The sequence below is a fragment of the Catharus ustulatus genome, chromosome Z (assembly GCF_009819885.2).
Source record: "Catharus ustulatus isolate bCatUst1 chromosome Z, bCatUst1.pri.v2, whole genome shotgun sequence".
NCBI lineage: Eukaryota > Metazoa > Chordata > Aves > Passeriformes > Turdidae > Catharus > Catharus ustulatus.
The window spans coordinates 44,184,639-44,203,917 of record NC_046262.2 but is presented as its reverse complement, the minus strand read 5'-3'; the positions used below and the strand labels follow the sequence as shown (position 1 = coordinate 44,203,917).

Genomic DNA, 19,279 nt, shown 5'->3' with positions numbered 1-19,279 from the left:
GCTGTCAGAATAACAAAAACATGGCAAAGATTGTAGTTTGCAAATTAAGAGTTTATGCATATAAGATTCAGAGCTCTTCAATGGAAAAAATAGAACTTTGAAAGTGCACTGCACTTGTACCCAAGAGTTCCTTGCAGAACAGTAAAATGACGTTGTGGCAGCCTTGAATGTTGTGGCTGAAACAAAATACTAATACAATGGGTAAGTCTGATCTTGTCACCAGTTACAGTTATTAAACTGGGTAATAAATAATGATAGTGGGAGCTCAAGAAATCCATTCCTGGTATAGGGAAATATATGAGTTGGGTAGAAACTGCTATGTGCTTTGTGCTTGCTTGCTGATGGGTGCATACCTGGGCTGGCTGCACTGCAGTGTTACTGAAGCTGTTCCCTGCTTTGCTTTCAGGCAGGCACAGCAGAAAGGGATTCTTGTGCATCCTTATGGCCATGTTGGCTACTGTCAGTGACTCTGACCAAGTTTTCATTTAGTTCTTTCACTGTCCACTCACTGAAAATAGAGTGTATCCACATCCAGAAGCATTCTGAACACAGTGTTTTTCACCTCGGAGCTCTACTCTTGTTTTACTTTTCTTGAGAAGAACATAGGCAAATAATATGCCATCTTTTTTTGTCCAGAAGACTGTTGCTTAGCTCTATTAATTAAATAACAAAGAGGAACTATATCATGGTCCACATAAGCATCTGAGCTTCCCCGCCACCGTCCCCCCCCCCCCCCAAAAGAACAAAAAATACTTTAAACAAAAGTAGGAAGAGAAATGGGAATTTCTTTCAAAGCAGACAACTAATATGACTTCAGCGTATGCATTCAGTTGTAATCCAAGAAGTCAAACACTTGCAGTAGGAAGAAGATATTTCCAATGTAGACTGGACAAAACCTGTCCAAAAATTTCCAACAGAACTAATCTGGGGTTTGGGTATCTACTCTCAAATGAAGAGATATAAATACTATTTAAACTTGGCTATTAGTGTTATTTAAATAAATAACTCCATTTTGGGAAATGTAGAAAAGCCTACTAAACAAATGAATAACATATCTTAAAACTTCGAATTTGAAAATCTGTTTTGCATTTTTCAATGGCTGAAGTACAGATTGGTGTTAGTTTCTATTACATCCTAGCTCATTTTCTTATCTTTTTCCTCTCTTTTCTAGTCACAGAGGCAAATATTCACATATGCACATGCATGAGTGCACACACAGTAATGTTTAGCCACAACAATATTTGATCTGGTTGAAGGTGGTGGGAGTGCTCAGTTGTGACCTACCTGGCCACACCAACTGCACATCGACTTTCTCTCTTTATACTCACTCTGTGGCCATCAGAGCTTTATTGGAGGAGAGGAGTTAATATTTTCTGTGTGTACAAACCATGGCTAATTACTCATTATGTGGAGAACTTCTGGTGGGAAATTATGAATTTTGAACTCTTGATCCAGAAACCAAAATACTTTCTGATAAAGAGACATTTGCCCTCTCTAACAATTGAATCTGGTATATTTAACAATTAACTATGTTTTTTTTTAATCTAAAGCAATAGGGAGAAGTAAACTTCACTTGTGATCAGCTTCTTTTCTTTGAGCACAGTATCTGTTGTTAATTTTAGCAGTGTAATTTGTAAAACTCTATTCTACTCTGACTTAGAGCACACAAATCCCAAGTACTTAGGTAAAGCTTCAGATTGTCAGTATAGCATTCTGTCTACTTGGGTCTTTAAAAAATAATTGATGCTTTGTGATAGGAAAGACCAAGTCCACCTATTTGTGATAGCTGGTGGTAGAAAAGAGCATGAACATCTATTTAATGATTTTATTGAAGGATGAGTAATACCCCATCATTGGCTCACTTGCCAGCCTTAGTTTCTTAAAGTGTTGTTAACTCAGATGTCCTGCTTACGTGTTCAGGTTTCTCAAATTAGTCCCAGCTCCTAGTGTTTGAGAGTTAATTATTCCTTGGTTTTCTCTGTATCCTTTTGGTCAGGGAGATGTTTATAATATTTACCATAAATAATACAAAAAAGTACTCTAATTGATATGAACAGGTGATTTACTCTCACTATTTTCCAGAGAGGAGAGAGGCTAGCTGTGACCTCTCTACCATCCAAGACTGGTCCAGCAATTTTTGTTTTTGAAATAAAATTACAGAATGAAAACTAAACAACCCATAGGAAGGTTTTCTTTTGCACTAATGACAGTAGCTCAACCCAGTCAGAATAATTATTAGAATAGGTAGTAAGTTCTGTTCTGTTACACTCGGTTGTGATCTGTGCTACTTTTATTTTGCCTCTTAGGCTAAGGGAGATTATTATTGTTGTTTTGTTTCAAATATAGGAAAACTTTTAAGAGGGTGCTTAGAAATAAGCCCATTTTCAAGTGTTTTTCTGACTCAGGGTGTTTTCCTGAACTGAAGTGTTAAATATTTCAGCCTAAGGCTGCAAACAAGACTGGCATTTTTGGATTCTACTCCTTTTTTTCTTTCAGAAAAAAAGAGCACTGTGAAAATCATTGTTTATCCCAGTTGATGGAGTGTTATACTCATAAATCATGATTATTTTCAACCTTTTGGTTGAGATTATTTTGTTTTCACAGCCAGAAGCAGTAAAAGAATCAATCATGTAATAATACCATGGATAATTATCATGTTGCTTGGTGTTCTTTGAGCTACTGCAGGTGTGTTCAGAGCCTCTACTGATTGTGTTTAAACTGTGATTTTACAACTGAGGTGGTGAAGAGCTTTGGAATGTACCCACAATTGGTTTACTATTTTTTTTTTCCTCCAAAACATAATGCAGTAGCAACAAATACCATTCGTTATGAAGTCTGTAATTCCTTTGGGGTTTTTTTTCTATGATTCAAAGCTTTTATACGCTCTCTGGTGTATTTTCTCTCACTATTTAGCATAAAATTCTACAGAAAAGCTATTTTTGTGGTTGCTAGTAGACTTAGCTACATTTCTGCTAAATTAGAAATTATATTGAAATCCATTTGTGGTTTAAAAAACCTCAGGTACTTTTCACTGTAACTGCCATGAAGTTAATTCTTACTTATTAAACACTCAGAACAGTTTTAATATTTTAATTTTTTTCCAAGTAGTGGTTTATGTTTCACTTTCCTTGCAAAACTAGGGTTCTGGGAGACTGTGGAGTTTCTTTCGTCACAGATTTGACTCAAATTCTGTAGTGAGTTGTGATATGAATCACAACAGTCTTCCAAAAAACTCTCTTCCTCCTTTTCTCTGTCTTAGTTTCTTGCTTCCATGCTGCTCCCTTTTTTGTGCTGACTGAAACACTCATGCAGCTGCACTGGGAACCACATAAGGGAGCTAACCTTTTCCCCTCTCAGCCCCTGGGCAACTGAGGTAAAAAAGATTAAGGGATATTTGCTGCAGACATGAGATTCAGGTGCCCACATGCTTTTGAAAATCCTGGTAGACATCTGTCTGCATCTTTTGGCAACAAATTATTTTCTAATCTGGCCTAAGGTGACTTGGCCAGAACTTTGCAGGAAGCACTAAGAATTGAAAATAGGATTTGGATATTCCTTCATCATGTAGGCTGTGTTCCATCAAATATTCTCCTCTTTGCATTGTAAAATAAGAGGACCTGGACTTTATTTTAACTTTAGCAGAGTGTTTTGGCTATGAACTAATAGAATAATTTGTAATCCAAAATTTAGTATCTTCAAAATTTAGTTGCACACTGAAAATGGTGACTTGAAATGAATGTCTACTTTTCCATGTATCCTGCTTGTTGCACTTTAATGTTTTGACAGCTGTTAATGAGACTTCTTTGACTGAAATCTGAACAAGCCATTCTCTCTGGTTTGTCTCTAGCATTTCTGAACTCTCATTTTAAGTGGCAAATAGGAGCTGCAGGAGGAAGAATCTAAGTTATTTAATAGCTAAGCTCTATGATGAAAGCTGTGCAGTGAAAGGACGAAGATTGACAATGCAATTGAAAATACAGCTGTGTGGTTAATGTAAAATATGCTTTAACAGTATGAGGTGTTGAAATAAATCAAGGTATTCATTGAAGTCTGCATTTGAACCCCTGTTGATAATATTTTAAATGGCTTATCTGATTTCTTTCTTTACACACTGACTTCATCATACTTGCTAAGGCGCCTGGCTGATGACTAAGAAGATAAACTGTATCTTCAGTATACTTCTTTCTGTTTTGAGGGTTTGTTGCAGCTCTGTGTGAAAATCAAGAATCATTCCTTCCCTATAGTTCTGTGTGTGCTGATGACCAACTGATCTTTATTGCTGTGTTTAGAGTGGTTTGATGGTAGGTTAATAAAGATTATTTAATTAAATGAAGAAGTTCCTGCAGGTATTGTGAAATTTATAAAGTGTTATTTTCATCATGCACTGAACAAGAGTTCTGAAACAGACTACTAGTCTGTCTTGGATCAATCTGTGAACATACATTCACAGCAACAAAGATTAATGCAATAGGTAGATTACTTCTTTATGCGTTTAAGTGACAAAATACAAAATTTTGAATCTCTCTTAACATGTGTTTGAGAAATGAGTCTTCACTGTGCAGAATAAAAGTGATTTAATGTCTATGGATGTCTAAAATTTTATTTAAAATTTATATATTTTCCATCCAAATAATGATACTCTTTTTATTGCTACAGATCATAAACCTTGTATCTACTTTTTTTCCTGTAGTGTAGTTCCCACATTTTGCAATAGAATGTTTTCCCTCATACATATTGAAAAGAAAGCATTTCAGTATAGCTATTAGGTAAAATAGAAAAAAAAAATCTATAGAGGGGAAAATCCATGCTAATGAAACAAGATGTTTGCTTTAACAAGGAATGCTTATGAATTGTGGGAATGTATTATTTATAACTCAACCCTGGCTTTTAAAAAAGGTTTCTTGTCTGTGTTGTATACCAGCTTTCTGAAGGTTCTGTGACTTTTAGGCTGGTGTTGCTTTTACTTTAAACATACTTTTAAAATGTTATTTTGATATTATAGCAGAGCAGGCTTAAAAGAACTTACTCCCTTTCTAATGGTCTCTTGGTAAAAACTTTTTATTACTATTAATTTAGCCAAAAGTATTTTTGAAGAATTTTGGATGGCCAAAGTATGCAATTTAATTAGTTAACATGCTAACCTATGAAGAGTATGTTTTGCAAGCTAGCTAAGAAGTGACTGTTTTGTGGACTTCACCATTGTCTCAGTAGAGCAACAGCAAGAGAAAGTGAAGGTTATTTGCCCCACCTTCAGCTATTTTTATGTGAAGCTGCAGTAGTTAAGAAACGTGTGCTGTGAAGGTTCTAATCTGCCATCACTATGAAAGGGGTGCACTGATTTTATGTTGCAAACTGCATCTTTTGTAGCCTATTCACCACCCTTTACAGGTCTGCCAAGCCCACTCTGCAATTGGTTGCCAGGGGCTGCAGATGTTGGAAAAGAGAAATTTCAATGAAAGACCCTGATCCAGCAACCCAAGCAGCCTGCTTCCCCCAGCCAAAGTAATCAGATTGGCAGCTGAATCAAAGGGTACAGTGGGCCCTTTGTTTGGGAGCTCCAGAGGCAAGCAATTGACAGAAGGTCAACAAAGTTTTATGAAGAAAAGAACAGAATATTAGAAGGTATTAGGCTGAAGAGAGAGAGTTTGAGAGTTTTTATGTTATTGGAAGAAAGTGAGAGCCCAAGTAAAAGGTTACAGCCACAGGAAGCAAAGGTTGCATATTGATGTTTAAATCTGAAAATAGTTTCAGCTACAGAAACAGGATTATTGATGAGTGGAAGAAATGTTGGAACAAAAATCTACAGTTCCACTAATTGTAGAGCTGTACAATTTTTAGTGTTGAAGGATTTATTTGTAAGCTTTTGGATTTAAAATTAAATGGCAGAGGGATGGTTCATTCATAGAATCACAAGATTGGAAAAGATCTTATGAAAACCTGTTTCACCTGGGAGAATTGTCTATTACCTGCAGTATAATATGAATTAGACTTGCCAAATATGCCACACTGGAAATTTGATCCACTTAGACTTCTGTGTTTGAATAATACTCATTCTCAGTCCATAGCTAATCTTCTTCAGACCAAGCAGGTGTAGTAACCATTATGTTTTTGATTTTCATAGTCATGTTTTGTAGACTGTCTACATGGTGCTAGTCATTGTATTTTAGTTTCACTCTCATCCATCTTGAAATGGGAATACAGAAAATTGGAGAAAGTAGTCTAGAGCCTTACTAGCTTTGAGTGAATGGGGAAGATTACAGCTTTTTATGTGTTCTATGTGAAGTCTGTCTTGTTTGCAGTACCTTGTGATTGTTGACTTATGTGTGATTCTAATCAGTGTCAGCCAAGTCAACATTGGCTTCTATTTTAGTTATTACTCATCTCTCTGCTTTATCGTAAATGCTTAAAAATAACTTCTTTGTTCCATTATTTTTCCAGGAATTGAAGTTAAACTGATAGCCCTATAATTCTCTGACACTCCTTTTTTTACCCTTTTTAATAAATAATAGGAAATGTTTGTGCAATTTCTCATCTTTTAAGATCTCATCTGTGCTCTGTGAATAATGAAAGACAGTAACATTGCATGGTATTGCATCAGCCAGCCCTTAAGTGCTTTAAATCAATCAGGCTCACTCTGGTTGAAAATACTTGAATACTGTTTTTCTGTGTGAGGCTGAGGCCTTGGTTTGTTCCTGGTATCAATTATGGTAACCCCGTCCTTGTGACCGGCTTTTTGATGAAGATTAATGTGTTGTTTTGATGTCTGCTTATGGCCATGAGCATTTTGGAATCTGTTTATTGCACTTACCTCTCAAGTAATGAGTGATCTGCGAAATCATAACTATTTCAGAAGAAAAAATTCAGCTCTTTTATGATGAGAGGTGTATGCCCTATGAGTTGATACTGTGATCAGCTGGGTAACTTAGTTTTCAAAAGTGTAAAAGAGCTTTCCTGACTCAGTAACACTGGATATTTGCTTCCATATTTTGTCATTGTCAAGCAGTGGGCCTACCTGTGCTGGATCTTATCAGTAAGAAAGTCCCCATATTTTCAGAAGAAGTGAAATTAAAAAATAAGCAGCAATTATTTACATACAAGTGGGAAAAGAATTTTCTGTGTCACCAGTCCCCTTGCTACAGCCTGCTTTGTAAATCAAAGGAAAGTAATGCATTTTTTACATCAGAAATATAGATTTTTATATTTATTTTAAATATGTATTTTCTTTTGGAGTGGGATTTTCCATAAATTGAAATGGCTTACTTTACTGCCTTGAAAAGTTAAGAAATCATTTTTGTGTGGGTGAGTAGTTTAAAAGAGTTAGTGTTTACAGTATCTTCATTTTACTTGTGTGTTCCCTGAAAAGAGGATTAATAATGTATTCCTTAGTATCTGGCATGTCGTACATCTGGCACATACATTGTCCCATACTGGCCATTGGCATTCAGGGTGAATTCTGGCTCTGTTAAGTCTTGTCTGGTCTCTGTTAAGTCTTGTCTTATGCAATGCGTAAGGAGGACAGGGCACCCATGATCTCTTCTGCCTCCCACTCCCACTGCAAATGTAAATTAAAGAAGTGGGTCTTCAGAAACTGTGATACACTCAAGGCCTCTGGAGAGAACGTATGCTTGTGGAAAGTGTGAGAATAATCATACAGGAGCAGATGAGAGATCTGGGTAATGCTGTGTCTTGGTTCTGATGGCAGCAAAAAAGGAAATGCTGAAGTGAAAGTGTAAGAAGAGATCTAAGAACGTAGTACTACTCTGTCCTGGGTGTTTACCCAGCCTCTAGCCATTTTTAACTCAGGGACTTCCGTACCCACACAGGATTTCTGTGAGACAGGTTCATTGGACTTGTCCAGTCTCACCTGTAGGTCATGTGAACTCTGCACTTAGTCTAATTACATCTCCTCTGAGAAAACTTTTTCTGAGTTTTGAAATTGATTGTTGTTTATTTTTTTCTAACACTGCCGTTTTTACCAAGAGAGTCCATCCACTCTGTAGACTGTCATGACTCCATAGAGCTTTAGGGTCATTGAACTAAAGGCATCTCCTTCCCAGAGCGACAAGTCCTAGCAGCAGTGCAAAACCTGTGAGTCAGTAAATATTCTCACTTCTCTGAAACTCTTTCAACTCTTCTGTACCCTTTTTGAAGTGAGAGAGCCTCAACAGCACACAGTGCCAGAGTGAGTTTGTAAGATCACATGCAAGATTCAATTATACTGCATTTCTTTTCTTACCGGTTTTTAATAACAACTGTAGAGTGTATTGCTGCTGTTCTTACAGTTTCGTGTTTTGCAAGCCTTCCTCTTTTCTTAGTATGATGATGCTTTATCTGTTATAGATATAAAAAAGATGTGACTCTCTGGTATCTTTGTGACATCTAAAAGCAGTTTAATGAACAATTATGTTTTTCCTAGTTGTAGGTTTTTACTGATGAGAACTGGCAGTGAAAGTTGGTCACCTTAAACTACTGCATGGATTACTTTTCCCCTTCAGAGAGTGGAACAACATGAATATTCTTCTAGAAAAAATTTACTGAAAGTAGGGAGAAAAAAGCAACATGTAATTATGAAAATATTGATTAAACAAAGTGAGAAAAGGGAGTTACAAATCAGGGGTAGACAGGAACATAGTCATGTAGGCGTCTTCAAACAACAATAAGACTGCAGGGAGTTGCTGATGGGACATGATCAGAGTGCATTTCCTCTAATGAGGAAAATTGGAAAAAAAAAGACAAAAATTGTTAGCTGCTGAAGTAAACACCATGGGTTCACTCCTAGCAGGAAAAACATACTATGTTATTAATGCAAAATCAGAAAGCACTAAAAATAATATTAAAGAGGAGTATACTGGTCCTTCCTTTAAGTTCTTGACTTCAGAATTCTAAAATTCTGTTTAGTACAGGAGAAAAAGATTTTATTTTGTTATAGCGACTTGCTGGTTGTCTTTATAGTGTTGAAAATTTAATTTTTCAAATTGATGGTAACTTTTTAGTGTTTTAAGTTGTGGTAGAGAAACTTTAGGATTAAAGCTTAGAATTTATCATAAATTTGGTTCAAGTGGAATTTTTCAGATTACAGAAAATATACATGTTTCTTTCATAAAAGCAGGTTTAAGTGACAGGTCTGATTTGTATTTATGATCTGCAAAGTATGCAGAGGATTTTAATTTTGACTTTGCTTAGTTCTGGAGATTTTGATGATAGGTGGCATCTATGGTTTGTAATTGTTCTCTGGTCAAGCACATCTGAAGTTCAATGTTTTTTCCAGACAGAAGCATATCAATTACAAGAGTGAATTATATAAAACCATTATTGGATTTTTTTTCAAAACAGCAAATGTCCACCTTTGTTTTGAAAAACTTTAAAATATTAAGAGATATGGGTCTGGAAAGGAGAGATGAGAGAGGAAAACATTTCTGTGCTCATTTATCTGAACTTGTAATGTCTTTTTCTGTTGTGAATCCCATGAGATTACTGAAGAAATGTAAACATATATTTTAAAGTTGTTTTAATGATATTAAACCAAAAGTGCCACTCAGATCTCAGGCAGCCTGGAGTCTGGATAGCTGAATGTTAAGTACAGTAATTTCACGAATACAAGCCGCATGGACTATAAGCCACATCTCTGGGTGTTGGCAAACACTTCGTTCTTTGTCGATAAATAAGCCGGACCTGTGTATAAGCTGCTCTGTTGTTCGCAGTGAGGACCCGCGTGCAACAAAGTTGCCAAATAGTAACAGAATTTTGGCATGGCGGGGTTTACTGGCTCAACTCAGGCTGTGCAGGCTCGGCCCGCTCGGGGCTGCCGACATGGCCAGGTGGCCCAACCCGATGCTGCTGCTCAGCGGGGTCGCTCGGGGCCGGCCGCCGCCTCTGGGCTCGGTCACCACGGCCCAGCACTGGCCCGTGGTGGCAGGCAGGGACGGAGCCCCCCTGCTCCCACAGCGGCAAAGGCAGGAGGGGAAGGAACACCCCTGCTCCCGCCGCAGCAGCGGCAGGTGGGGGTGGAGCCTGCCTGCTCCTGCTGCGGCAGGCGGGGGCAGGAGCCCTCTGCTTACCCCACGGGCCGTGGGAATGGCAGCACGGAGCCCCCGTCTCCTCCCCGAACCGTGGGGATGTCAGCAAAGAGCCCCCTGCCTCTCCCCCGCCTGAAGTAGGGAGCTCCCCTGCCTCCCTCCCCACCCCGCGCTGCCGGCGCTGAACTGGCCCCACCCACCGCGCAACACAGTAACCAATTTGTAGCAATCGCAAAATCCTGGGTTTTACTGGCAGGTACTCGGCTCGGCACCCTGGCTGGCACTTCCGGGGTTGTAAACGTCAAAAAATTATTCACATATTAGCTGCTCCTGAGTGTAAGCCACATTTCCGGTGTGGGAGCAAAATGTTAGTCAAAATGATGCAGCTTTTATTCATGAAATTACTGTAATTGTGTCCTTAAGAATCAGTTTGTAATAATGTTCCATCCTATGAATGCTGGTGGATTATGATCACCAGAACAAGATGTAAGCAGGACTTGTAGACTAAAAAACTGGTTGGTTTTTCTACTCTTCTTTCTGCTCTGGCTGTCTCATCTTGGATTTGTCTTCCTTGAGGCCAGTAGATGTTCCTGCCCCTTCTATACCTCTTGTGTGACACAGAAAAGGTCAAGTGAGAGCAAGGCATAGAGGTGAACTTGTCTCACTGCCCCTTGATAAGAGCAAGGTGTAATGTATCTCTGCTGAAATTTGTCAAAATATGCCTGTCATGCATGCACCATTTCACACTGAATCAAACAAATCAGCAAAGCTTCTGTACAGCTAAAAGTGAGGCACTGAGTCTGTACCATGCCTGCAGGGGTATGAAGACACAAAGAGTCGGAATTTGTAATGGCAAAGGTTACAATAGCCAGCTTGGCCACCCCTTTCCATTTCTCCTCCAGTCTGCAGAGGAATATTGTCTATGATTTCCACTGGCCAGTGCTGGGAGTGCCAGAAGATGATGTCTGCCCAAGCCTTAGCTGTTCCAAATTGAGAGTCTGTTTCCAAGGGTACAACACCACCTTCACTGGCACTCTAATTGTGAGAATGAGCACACATATGAAGTGGAATCTGTACTATTGCCAAAGAACCTCAAGCAATGGGAGATTAAGGGAGAGATGATGTAGTGACAAGGTGACAGTAACTATGACAAAAGAAATACAAGGTGACAGTAACTATGACAAAAGAAATACTTTCAGACCCAACCTGTTGAGGAAAATGTCTCTGATTTCTGTGTTTTACCTGTTAAAGGCAAGTTAGCTGAATCTGTTCTCAAATAATGGGTGAAAGATATAAACAACAACAATGAAAAAGTCATCTCAATTAGTTTCTTATTTCATAATATGGTATAAGATAGGGATGAAGTTACTTGTATTTTACTTACATTCAGAGTGGTATTGTAGTTTGAAGAAATGATAATGGGGAATAAAGCAAGAGGGAGAGTCTTTTGTCCAGCTTTGTTTCACCCAAAACAATACCATGAATGCCCTCAACAGATCTATAGTACAGTAGTTTCACGAATACAAGCCGCACGGATTATAAGCCGCACCCCCGGTGCCTCGACAATGTTGCTGTCTTTGTCAATAGATAAGCCGCACCCCGAATATTAGCCGCACTTTCGTTCGTCGCGAGAATCCGTGCGCAGCTTTCACAAATTGGCCAATTAGTAACAGGATCGCGGCATAGCGGGCTTTACTGGCTCGGGGCGGGGCCAGGAAGGCTCGGCCCGCTCATGTTTGCCGACGGGGCCGGGTGGCCCAGCTCAGCGCCACGGCTCGGCGGGGCTGGCCGGGTGGTGCTGCCGCCGCCGCCGGGCTCGCTGGCCCCCCTCTCCCGTCAGCACCGCCCCGCTGCCGCGTTCGCTCGCCCAGCTGGCAGGGCTGCCGCCGCCGGGCTCGCCGCCCGCCCCGCTGCCGCTTTCGCTCGCCCCGCTGCCGCTTTCACTCGCCCTGCGCCGCGCCTCGCGAGCGCCGCGCCTCGCGAGCGCCGCGCCCGCCCCGCCCCGCGGCGCTTTCGCGACGAGCGGCGGCGCTTTCGCGGCGAGCGGCGGCGCTTTCGCGGCGAGCGGCGGGCGGCGCTTTCGCGGCGAGCGGCGGCGCTTTCGCGGGGAGCGGCGGCACTTTCGCGGCGAGCGGCGGGCGGCGCTTTCGCGGCGAGCGGCGGCGCTTTCGCTCGCCGAGCGGCGCTTTCGCTCGCCCCGCCGGCAGGGCTGCCGCCGCCGCCGCCGGGCTCGCCGGTCGCCCCCTCCCGTCTGCACCGCCGCCACGTTTCCTCGCCCTGGCCGGCACTGCAGGCCCCCGCACCGCCGGGCTCCCCCACGCTGCTGGCCCCGATTCTGCTGGGCTTCCCCCGCTGCCAGGCAGCCCCACCCGCCGGCCTTCCTGCTTCTGCCATGCTCCCCTGCACTGCTAGCCCCAGTTCTCCCGGGCTCCCCCGCCATGCTGGCTCAGGCTCTGCCGCCCTCCCTGCCCCGCCCTGCTGGCTCAGGCTCTGCCGCCCGCCCCCACACTGCTGGCCCCGCCTCTGCCAGGCTTTCCCACCTCAGCCGGGGCCGGCCGGGCTCCAGCTTGGCTTGGGGCTGCCGCGGGCTCTCACTTCCGTGTTGGCAGCTTTTAGAATTTTGTTAATAGATTAGCCGCCCCGGAATATTAGCCGCACTTCCGGGTTTCCACCAAAATTTTGGTCAAATTGGTGCGGCTTGTATTCGTGAAATTACTGTAAATCCCAGGTCTTTACTTTAGACCTTGATGAAGATTTTACATATCTTGGTGATATGCTAAGGATGTAAGGAATTTGGATGACTGAATATAAATTAGAAAATATAAAATAAATAGGAGGTGTCATTTTAGAAGCTGTTTTAGTTAAAGCACATCTATACCCTTATCTGAGTTAAAAGTTCAGATCTGATCCTTACCTAATTTTTTAAAAGGGAGAGCAAACAGGTCAGCTTCTGATTTGTGGTTGGAGTTTTGCAAGACCTGAAAAATGCGAAGGAAATTCAAGGTTCTGCTGTCAGAACTGTGCTAGCTTGTACTGCTATATTAGACACAAAAAAAGAATTACATACAGAAGACTTCTATCCATTTCCTCACATTTTGAAATCCTTGGAAAACAGTTATTATAGTTTCATTTCTAAAGTTATCTTTTAGGGATGGCTTGAGCATAGGATAAGAAAGTTGGTAGGCATGATCAGTCTGATCTCTGGAGATAGAATTTGAATTACCATAATGGAAATTTAAAAGCAAGTTTATATCATTTTGTAACTGAGACTGTCAGTAAAGCTCAGGTACTGCTTAATTTGCTACGCCAGCATTGCTTACAGGAAATGTTTGAATGTGTGAATTTGAATCTGCTAAAAACTGGAATGTAGTTTTGGTGCTTTTTATTTTGCCAAACACCAAGTATCCACAAAGTAGTTATTGCAGTGTTTTCTAATCTGCAATGGATAAATCCTGACCTTGTTGATATGTGTTTCGTGTGTGCTGTATTTTGCATGTGCTACTCTGGAGACAGAATATTGACTGAGAGAGTTTGCTGAACTCACTGTTAAAATGTTGTGTAGCAGAAAGATTAGGTCACCACCTCAATTCAACAAAATCTTTTTTTCTTTGTAGGTGAGATGGAAATTCCAGATTCAAATGACCCCTTAGGTTATGCAGATGGACTTGAGAGACCAATTCCGACACCTAAAGGTAAAATGAATTGTAATTTCATCACTCTGTTAAAATACAAACATTCTTCAGAAAGAACCAGCAAAATCCTGTTATGGAATCTTCCCCATGTTTGTCAATACAAGTTTGTAAGGAAGGCAACCTTCCTTTTGTGAATCAACACTTCTGGTTCCAAGCAGGGTATAGAAAGGGTAAAGGAGTCCATAAAAATTAATTTTGAAGCACACTGAGTCTCACTGCATGGAGGGGTTAGATGTTTGATCCAAATATAGAGTGCTATTATTACCTTCCTACATATTTTATTTCACATTGTTGCCATAAAGTTGATTTAATTTTGTACAGTGCCACACCTAGCATCTGTAAGCAAATGTTAAGTATTGGTGTCTTTAGTTTGAGGTAATTAAATCTGAGCTCTGAGCATTATTGCTTTGGTTTTTTAAACTGACTGTAGTGTCGGAATTTTTAGTTATTTATTAGTTAACATTAATTTTATGACACTTTACCGCTTAAAACTATAGATCCAAATGCTATTCTTGGATCTGAAGATGTACATGTTTACTCAAATTGTACTTTCAATTGCAATTTGGTGCAACTTTCTAAAGCAGGACGTTTTCTGTATTCTACCTGAAGAACCTTATTTTCTCAATTGTATACTGAATTTATCTTTTCATGGATGCGTTGCTGTAGTAATGGCAGCTCTTATGCTAAGGAAAAGTGTCAGATGATAATGTCAGCTGCATTAATGAGCACAAGTTAAAGTCTGTGGAGCTCTGTGGTATGGGCCAGATGTTCTTGTAGTTTATCTTTCAGAGGAATATGAATTTTGAGGGTACGTTGGACTGTGGTCCCTCTTCTCATAGATACCTGATGGCATTGGATCCTTGCTGTTCTCCTGAATGCTAGTTAGATTTCTTACCCTACCTGTACATATTAGGAAGGTTTTTATGGAATCATCCTTTAAATTTTGTCCATAAGTCATTATAAAATATGTGTTTTACATATATGTAATCACCTTCTACTGATTATCAGTGTGGGACTAAGTCCCTCCTATTTGGAAAGAAGACCTGATATACTCAATTTCTCAACTCTTTGCCACTTTCTGAAACTACTGAAATATTTTAGAAGCTCAGAATTTGCCATCTATTCTGGCAATAAATTTTAGTAGTAGACATTCCTGTCAATAGCACTGTATTAATACCAGTTGTTCTATTCACAGTGAAGTACATACTACTTTCAATTAAAATGGACCATGTTTAATTTTTAACTGCATCTGATAGGCTTGTTTGCCTTTCAAGTTGGTCCCACTTCTCTATTGTTATGTCTGAGCTTTTAAGACTACGGACAAAAAAGAGGGTTTTTTTTTTTTTTTTTTTGTTTTTTTTTTTTTCATGTGACAATGCTTGGTTAAATTCTTGCTGAAAAAGGAGTTCCAGTTATTTCCTTCTTTTGCAGAACCACAGGGAATACCTGTCTGAGGAAGTAATTAATCACATCTCACATATTTCTACACCATAAGAATTGTATATGTCCTTCAGAAAAAAAGCAAAAGGAAGAAAAAAGAACCCCATGTTTATAAATTATTCACTGGTATAGAATCAGTTAGTTTCCAGTACACCTGGTTTGGAAATGGCCTCATTTTGCTCCTATTTTATTTTTTTTTTTAATTGGGGTACAAAATTCTCTATACAAGCTAAATTAGTTGGAATGTTAGCCCACACATTTCTGTGTCATAGTAAGGTATCAGGTTTTGTTACAAAAAACTGCTGGACAGTTCTACTTCAAAGTTTGGGCATACTGTTGAGACCATTAGAAACAGTTCTTCAGCCCTCCCATCACGTCAACCTTCTTCCTTCTGAAATCTTTACTTAATCTGATTTGCTTGTAACCTTCAATTTTTTAAATTACTTTATTAACACCCAAATTAAAACACACTTTAGAAGTACCAAGTGTATCAGTCATCCTCTTCTCTAGAATCTTCCAGAAGTCCTGAGAAATGATTCTGTCCCCAAAGGCAAAACTAGTTTAAGTAAGGTATTATTAATAATGTACATTTACAAAAACATTGCAAGTCTCTTCCTACAAGTGAAGCTAGCCTTCTCATGGTTGAGGAGAAGGGACAATAGTTTGGCTAGGCCTTTGAGGAGAATTTATTTTCCCTTGTTTCCTTTAAATGAGCACCTGAGTGACTAAAATGCACTGTCTCTGAGCAACGTTTTACTGAAAACCAGTGCAGAGTAGTGAGCTATTGCTGTAGAAGAACTTGCGTCTGCTTTGGAATAAAAATAAAACATTCAAGCACAATTCTCCTCTCAGTCCAGTCAGTCTTTGCAAAGATGATTGCTTCCCCAATCTTACTTTCAAGTAAGCCTTGCTTGGTGTCTTTCTCTTTTGCACAAATGCTTTAACATACTCTCACTGGGTCTAAAAACCCACTGATTTCAGAGGAGAGGACACTGTGCACATTGTGACAGTGTTCCAAGGCTAGTTCTACTTCATTCCTGGATTGGTAGTTGTTCATTCCTTGTTCCTAAGGACGTTTCAAGAGAATGTGAACCAAATCAACTTATTTGACATGTTTCTGGATGGATTTTTGTACACCGAGATAAAAAAATAGAATGAAGGATAAGATGCAAATCGGATTAAGTTAGGCTGTAGAGGTATCATTTCATCTGGAAATATTATGTGGCAGTTTATAATAGTGTTGTTTCCTTAACTACTCATGTGTATTTTAGGAGACCTGCCAACATCCTTTCCATTTTCTAAGCTGACTCAAATAAACTATAAATCACTCATCTACATATTGGGATTAAATAAAGTAGAGCGTGAAAAATTGAGGAGACTGCTTTTTATTTAGGAAAATGTTCTGTGCAAGAAATCATGAATCTTGAGCTTCAATCTACCCTCTGTACTAGGATGATGTTTCTCAGTTTATTTGGAGTTCGAATTTACTTGTGGAAGGAGTCACTTCATACTGAACTCTCACCACCTACCAAGATATTATAGTGTCATTCATGTTCCCTAAACTCATGGATTTACAGCAATATTGCTATAGAAAGACCTCTAGAAAGACATTGTTTGAATTTCAGCAACTTTCACATGCATTTTCTGTTATTAGTCTTCAGCTCTTTTATAAACCTAGGAAACTCTGCATCTCTTGGATATTGTTTTTTACCTGTCAATTTTATGAACACTTTATACTTAGTACTGTGTTCATGATACAGTAAATTTTGGAACAATGGGATCTTCCTCAGCATTCCATAAGCTAGAGTATGCATCCTAAGTGAAAAATTATGTCTTATTGTGGGAAAATATGGCTTTGCTTATGGTGGAAATATAATTAGTTTACTTACTCAAAACCCTTTTGTGTTGTATATAAGTTTATATTAGTCTAAAATGCCAGAGCAGAAATTTGCCATTTGAAAGAGCTGTGGTGAGAAATATCATGCTCTTTTATTTATGCCTAAGGAAACAAAATTATTTGAAGAAAAAAAATTCAAAAAATCTGGGAAGGCATTAAAAAAAGCAAAAACTAGATAGCTTTAGGGAAAAAAATCCCACATTGCTTTTTACACCAGTCACAATGTACATATTTGCATAGGGGTTTTAAGCATCAGATTTTTTTATTCTATGTATCTGAAAATGGTCTAAATTTATGCTGTAATTCAAAAAAAAGGTATTTTCCCTTTTTAAAAAACAGCTGATTTTAAATTCTGAGTATCTCAGGCTGAGAATCTTGTAAGCTGTGATGTGTTCTATAATACCAAACTGATGGCTTTATGGGTTTTTTGGCTGTTGCATAAAGTTCTTTAAATAAATATATGTGTCTTACAGAAAAATGGGTATTCTAGCAAGCGATAAAACATATATGCAACTGTTACTACTTGGTCTGAAAAGACTACTGTATCTTCAGGTGTCTAGCAATTTATTAATTCACTTTTCCTTTCTTTTTCTCAAAAATCAACTTGGAGAGGAGCCTAAGTGGATGATTATCTCAGAGCATCATTATCTCAGGGATACAGAAAGATGTGAATCTCAGTGTAGTATGATAGACACTCACATTTAGTCCACGTGTAAATTGTCAAATCACTTAGACTCCCCTTGCTCTACTTTCTGGTTTTGGAAGGGAAGGGTGATGGTATCATCCCATCTCATGAGATTTCAATATTCATACATTATTTGGAAGTTCAAAGATAAAAAGAGTTTAAAAGAAAATTTACTAAGTACTATTCATGGTTGAAATATTGAAGCTTGTTTTAAAATTATGAATGTAAAATTATTTTTAAAATCACATAGAAAAAGAAGAGTAAAAGCAATAAAAAACGAACAGAAATTAAAACTTGAATTGAAAACAATTAAACCAGAATTTACATGTTCTGAAGTAAACTAAGGAGGTTTAAAATATTTTTTTAGAATGAACTTAAAAATCACAGCTAAGATCTAAAAATAACAAAAGCAGAGCAATCATTTTATATTGTGTTTATGCCAAGAATAACACATATGGTTTGAGCCAATAAATTGGACATGTAAGTGCCAGAATAATGTAACTAAGACTAAGAAATATGATATGCATGTGAGGTCTTAGTATTAGTTGCACCCTTTAGGTTTTTAGTTTAGTATCTATTCTTGTGCATATCTTGACAATGATTTGACACACACTGGAAAAACTTATTTTTATATTCTTGCCAAAACATGAATAATAGACATGTCATCTTAATGTTGATTTGCTGTGGGATTCTGTTTGATATATTTATATCAAAATTATTCCAGTTAAAAGAAAAAAGAAGTACTGGCAACCTAACAAAGGCTTTCCAAGTATGAAAGAGGTTTGCTGGAATCCATGTCAATCATTTCCCTAAGCTATGTTATTCATACTGTACATAGAATACGATAGCAAAACATAATATATAGATTAAGTTTCATTGTCCTCTCATAGCTTCTTGACAGAACAGTTTTTAATCTGTTCAAGCAAAATAAATACTAGTATTGGTTGTAGAAACCATAGTGAAAGAGAAATCTAATTTACAGCATTGTTACCTGCAGCAAATGCAGAAATATCAACCATATAGATTTTCCTTTTGACATAGTTGAACCATGCCAAAGATCACTGAAGGCAGAGGAAACATTTTCCTTCATTTCAATGACCCTTGGAAACAAGCCAGAGTATAAAAACCTATATATAACAATATTAATTTCACAACACAGGAAATTTCTGGACATTATACTAGTATTTAAAAAAAATCATCTATTTGTTATCCATCTCCCCAATAAAATACAATTCTTTATAATATGACATTTACAGTAAGACATTTGCAATTACATTTTACATAACATTGTTATTACATTGGCAATATGTAACAGGCACAAACTATTTTATAGACAGTATTTGTTCTCTGTTTCAAAATTATGTCAGTATTAAAACAGATTCTGTTTGAGTTTTAAAAAATTCTGTTTGACTTATGCTTAACACTAAATACAGGACACAAATTAAATATAAGTTCTGGCATTTTCACATTTCTTTTTCCTTTGTACCTGTCCAAATTATGATTTACTATGACAGAAGGAGAACTACACTGGGAAAAAAAATTGCTTTGC

General features: G+C 38.6%; 1 protein-coding gene across 1 annotated transcript in view; it reads left to right on the top strand.

Annotated features, from left to right (window-relative positions):
* The window catches only part of ROR2 (receptor tyrosine kinase like orphan receptor 2), a 152,309-nt gene that overhangs the window by 91,119 nt on the left and 41,911 nt on the right, over positions 1-19,279 (top strand). Inside the window, exon 2 of the mRNA XM_033086343.1 lies at positions 13,631-13,708. Within this exon, the coding sequence (XP_032942234.1) occupies positions 13,636-13,708 (73 nt within the window). The 5' untranslated portion in view covers positions 13,631-13,635. The remainder of the gene's footprint in view (positions 1-13,630; positions 13,709-19,279) is intronic.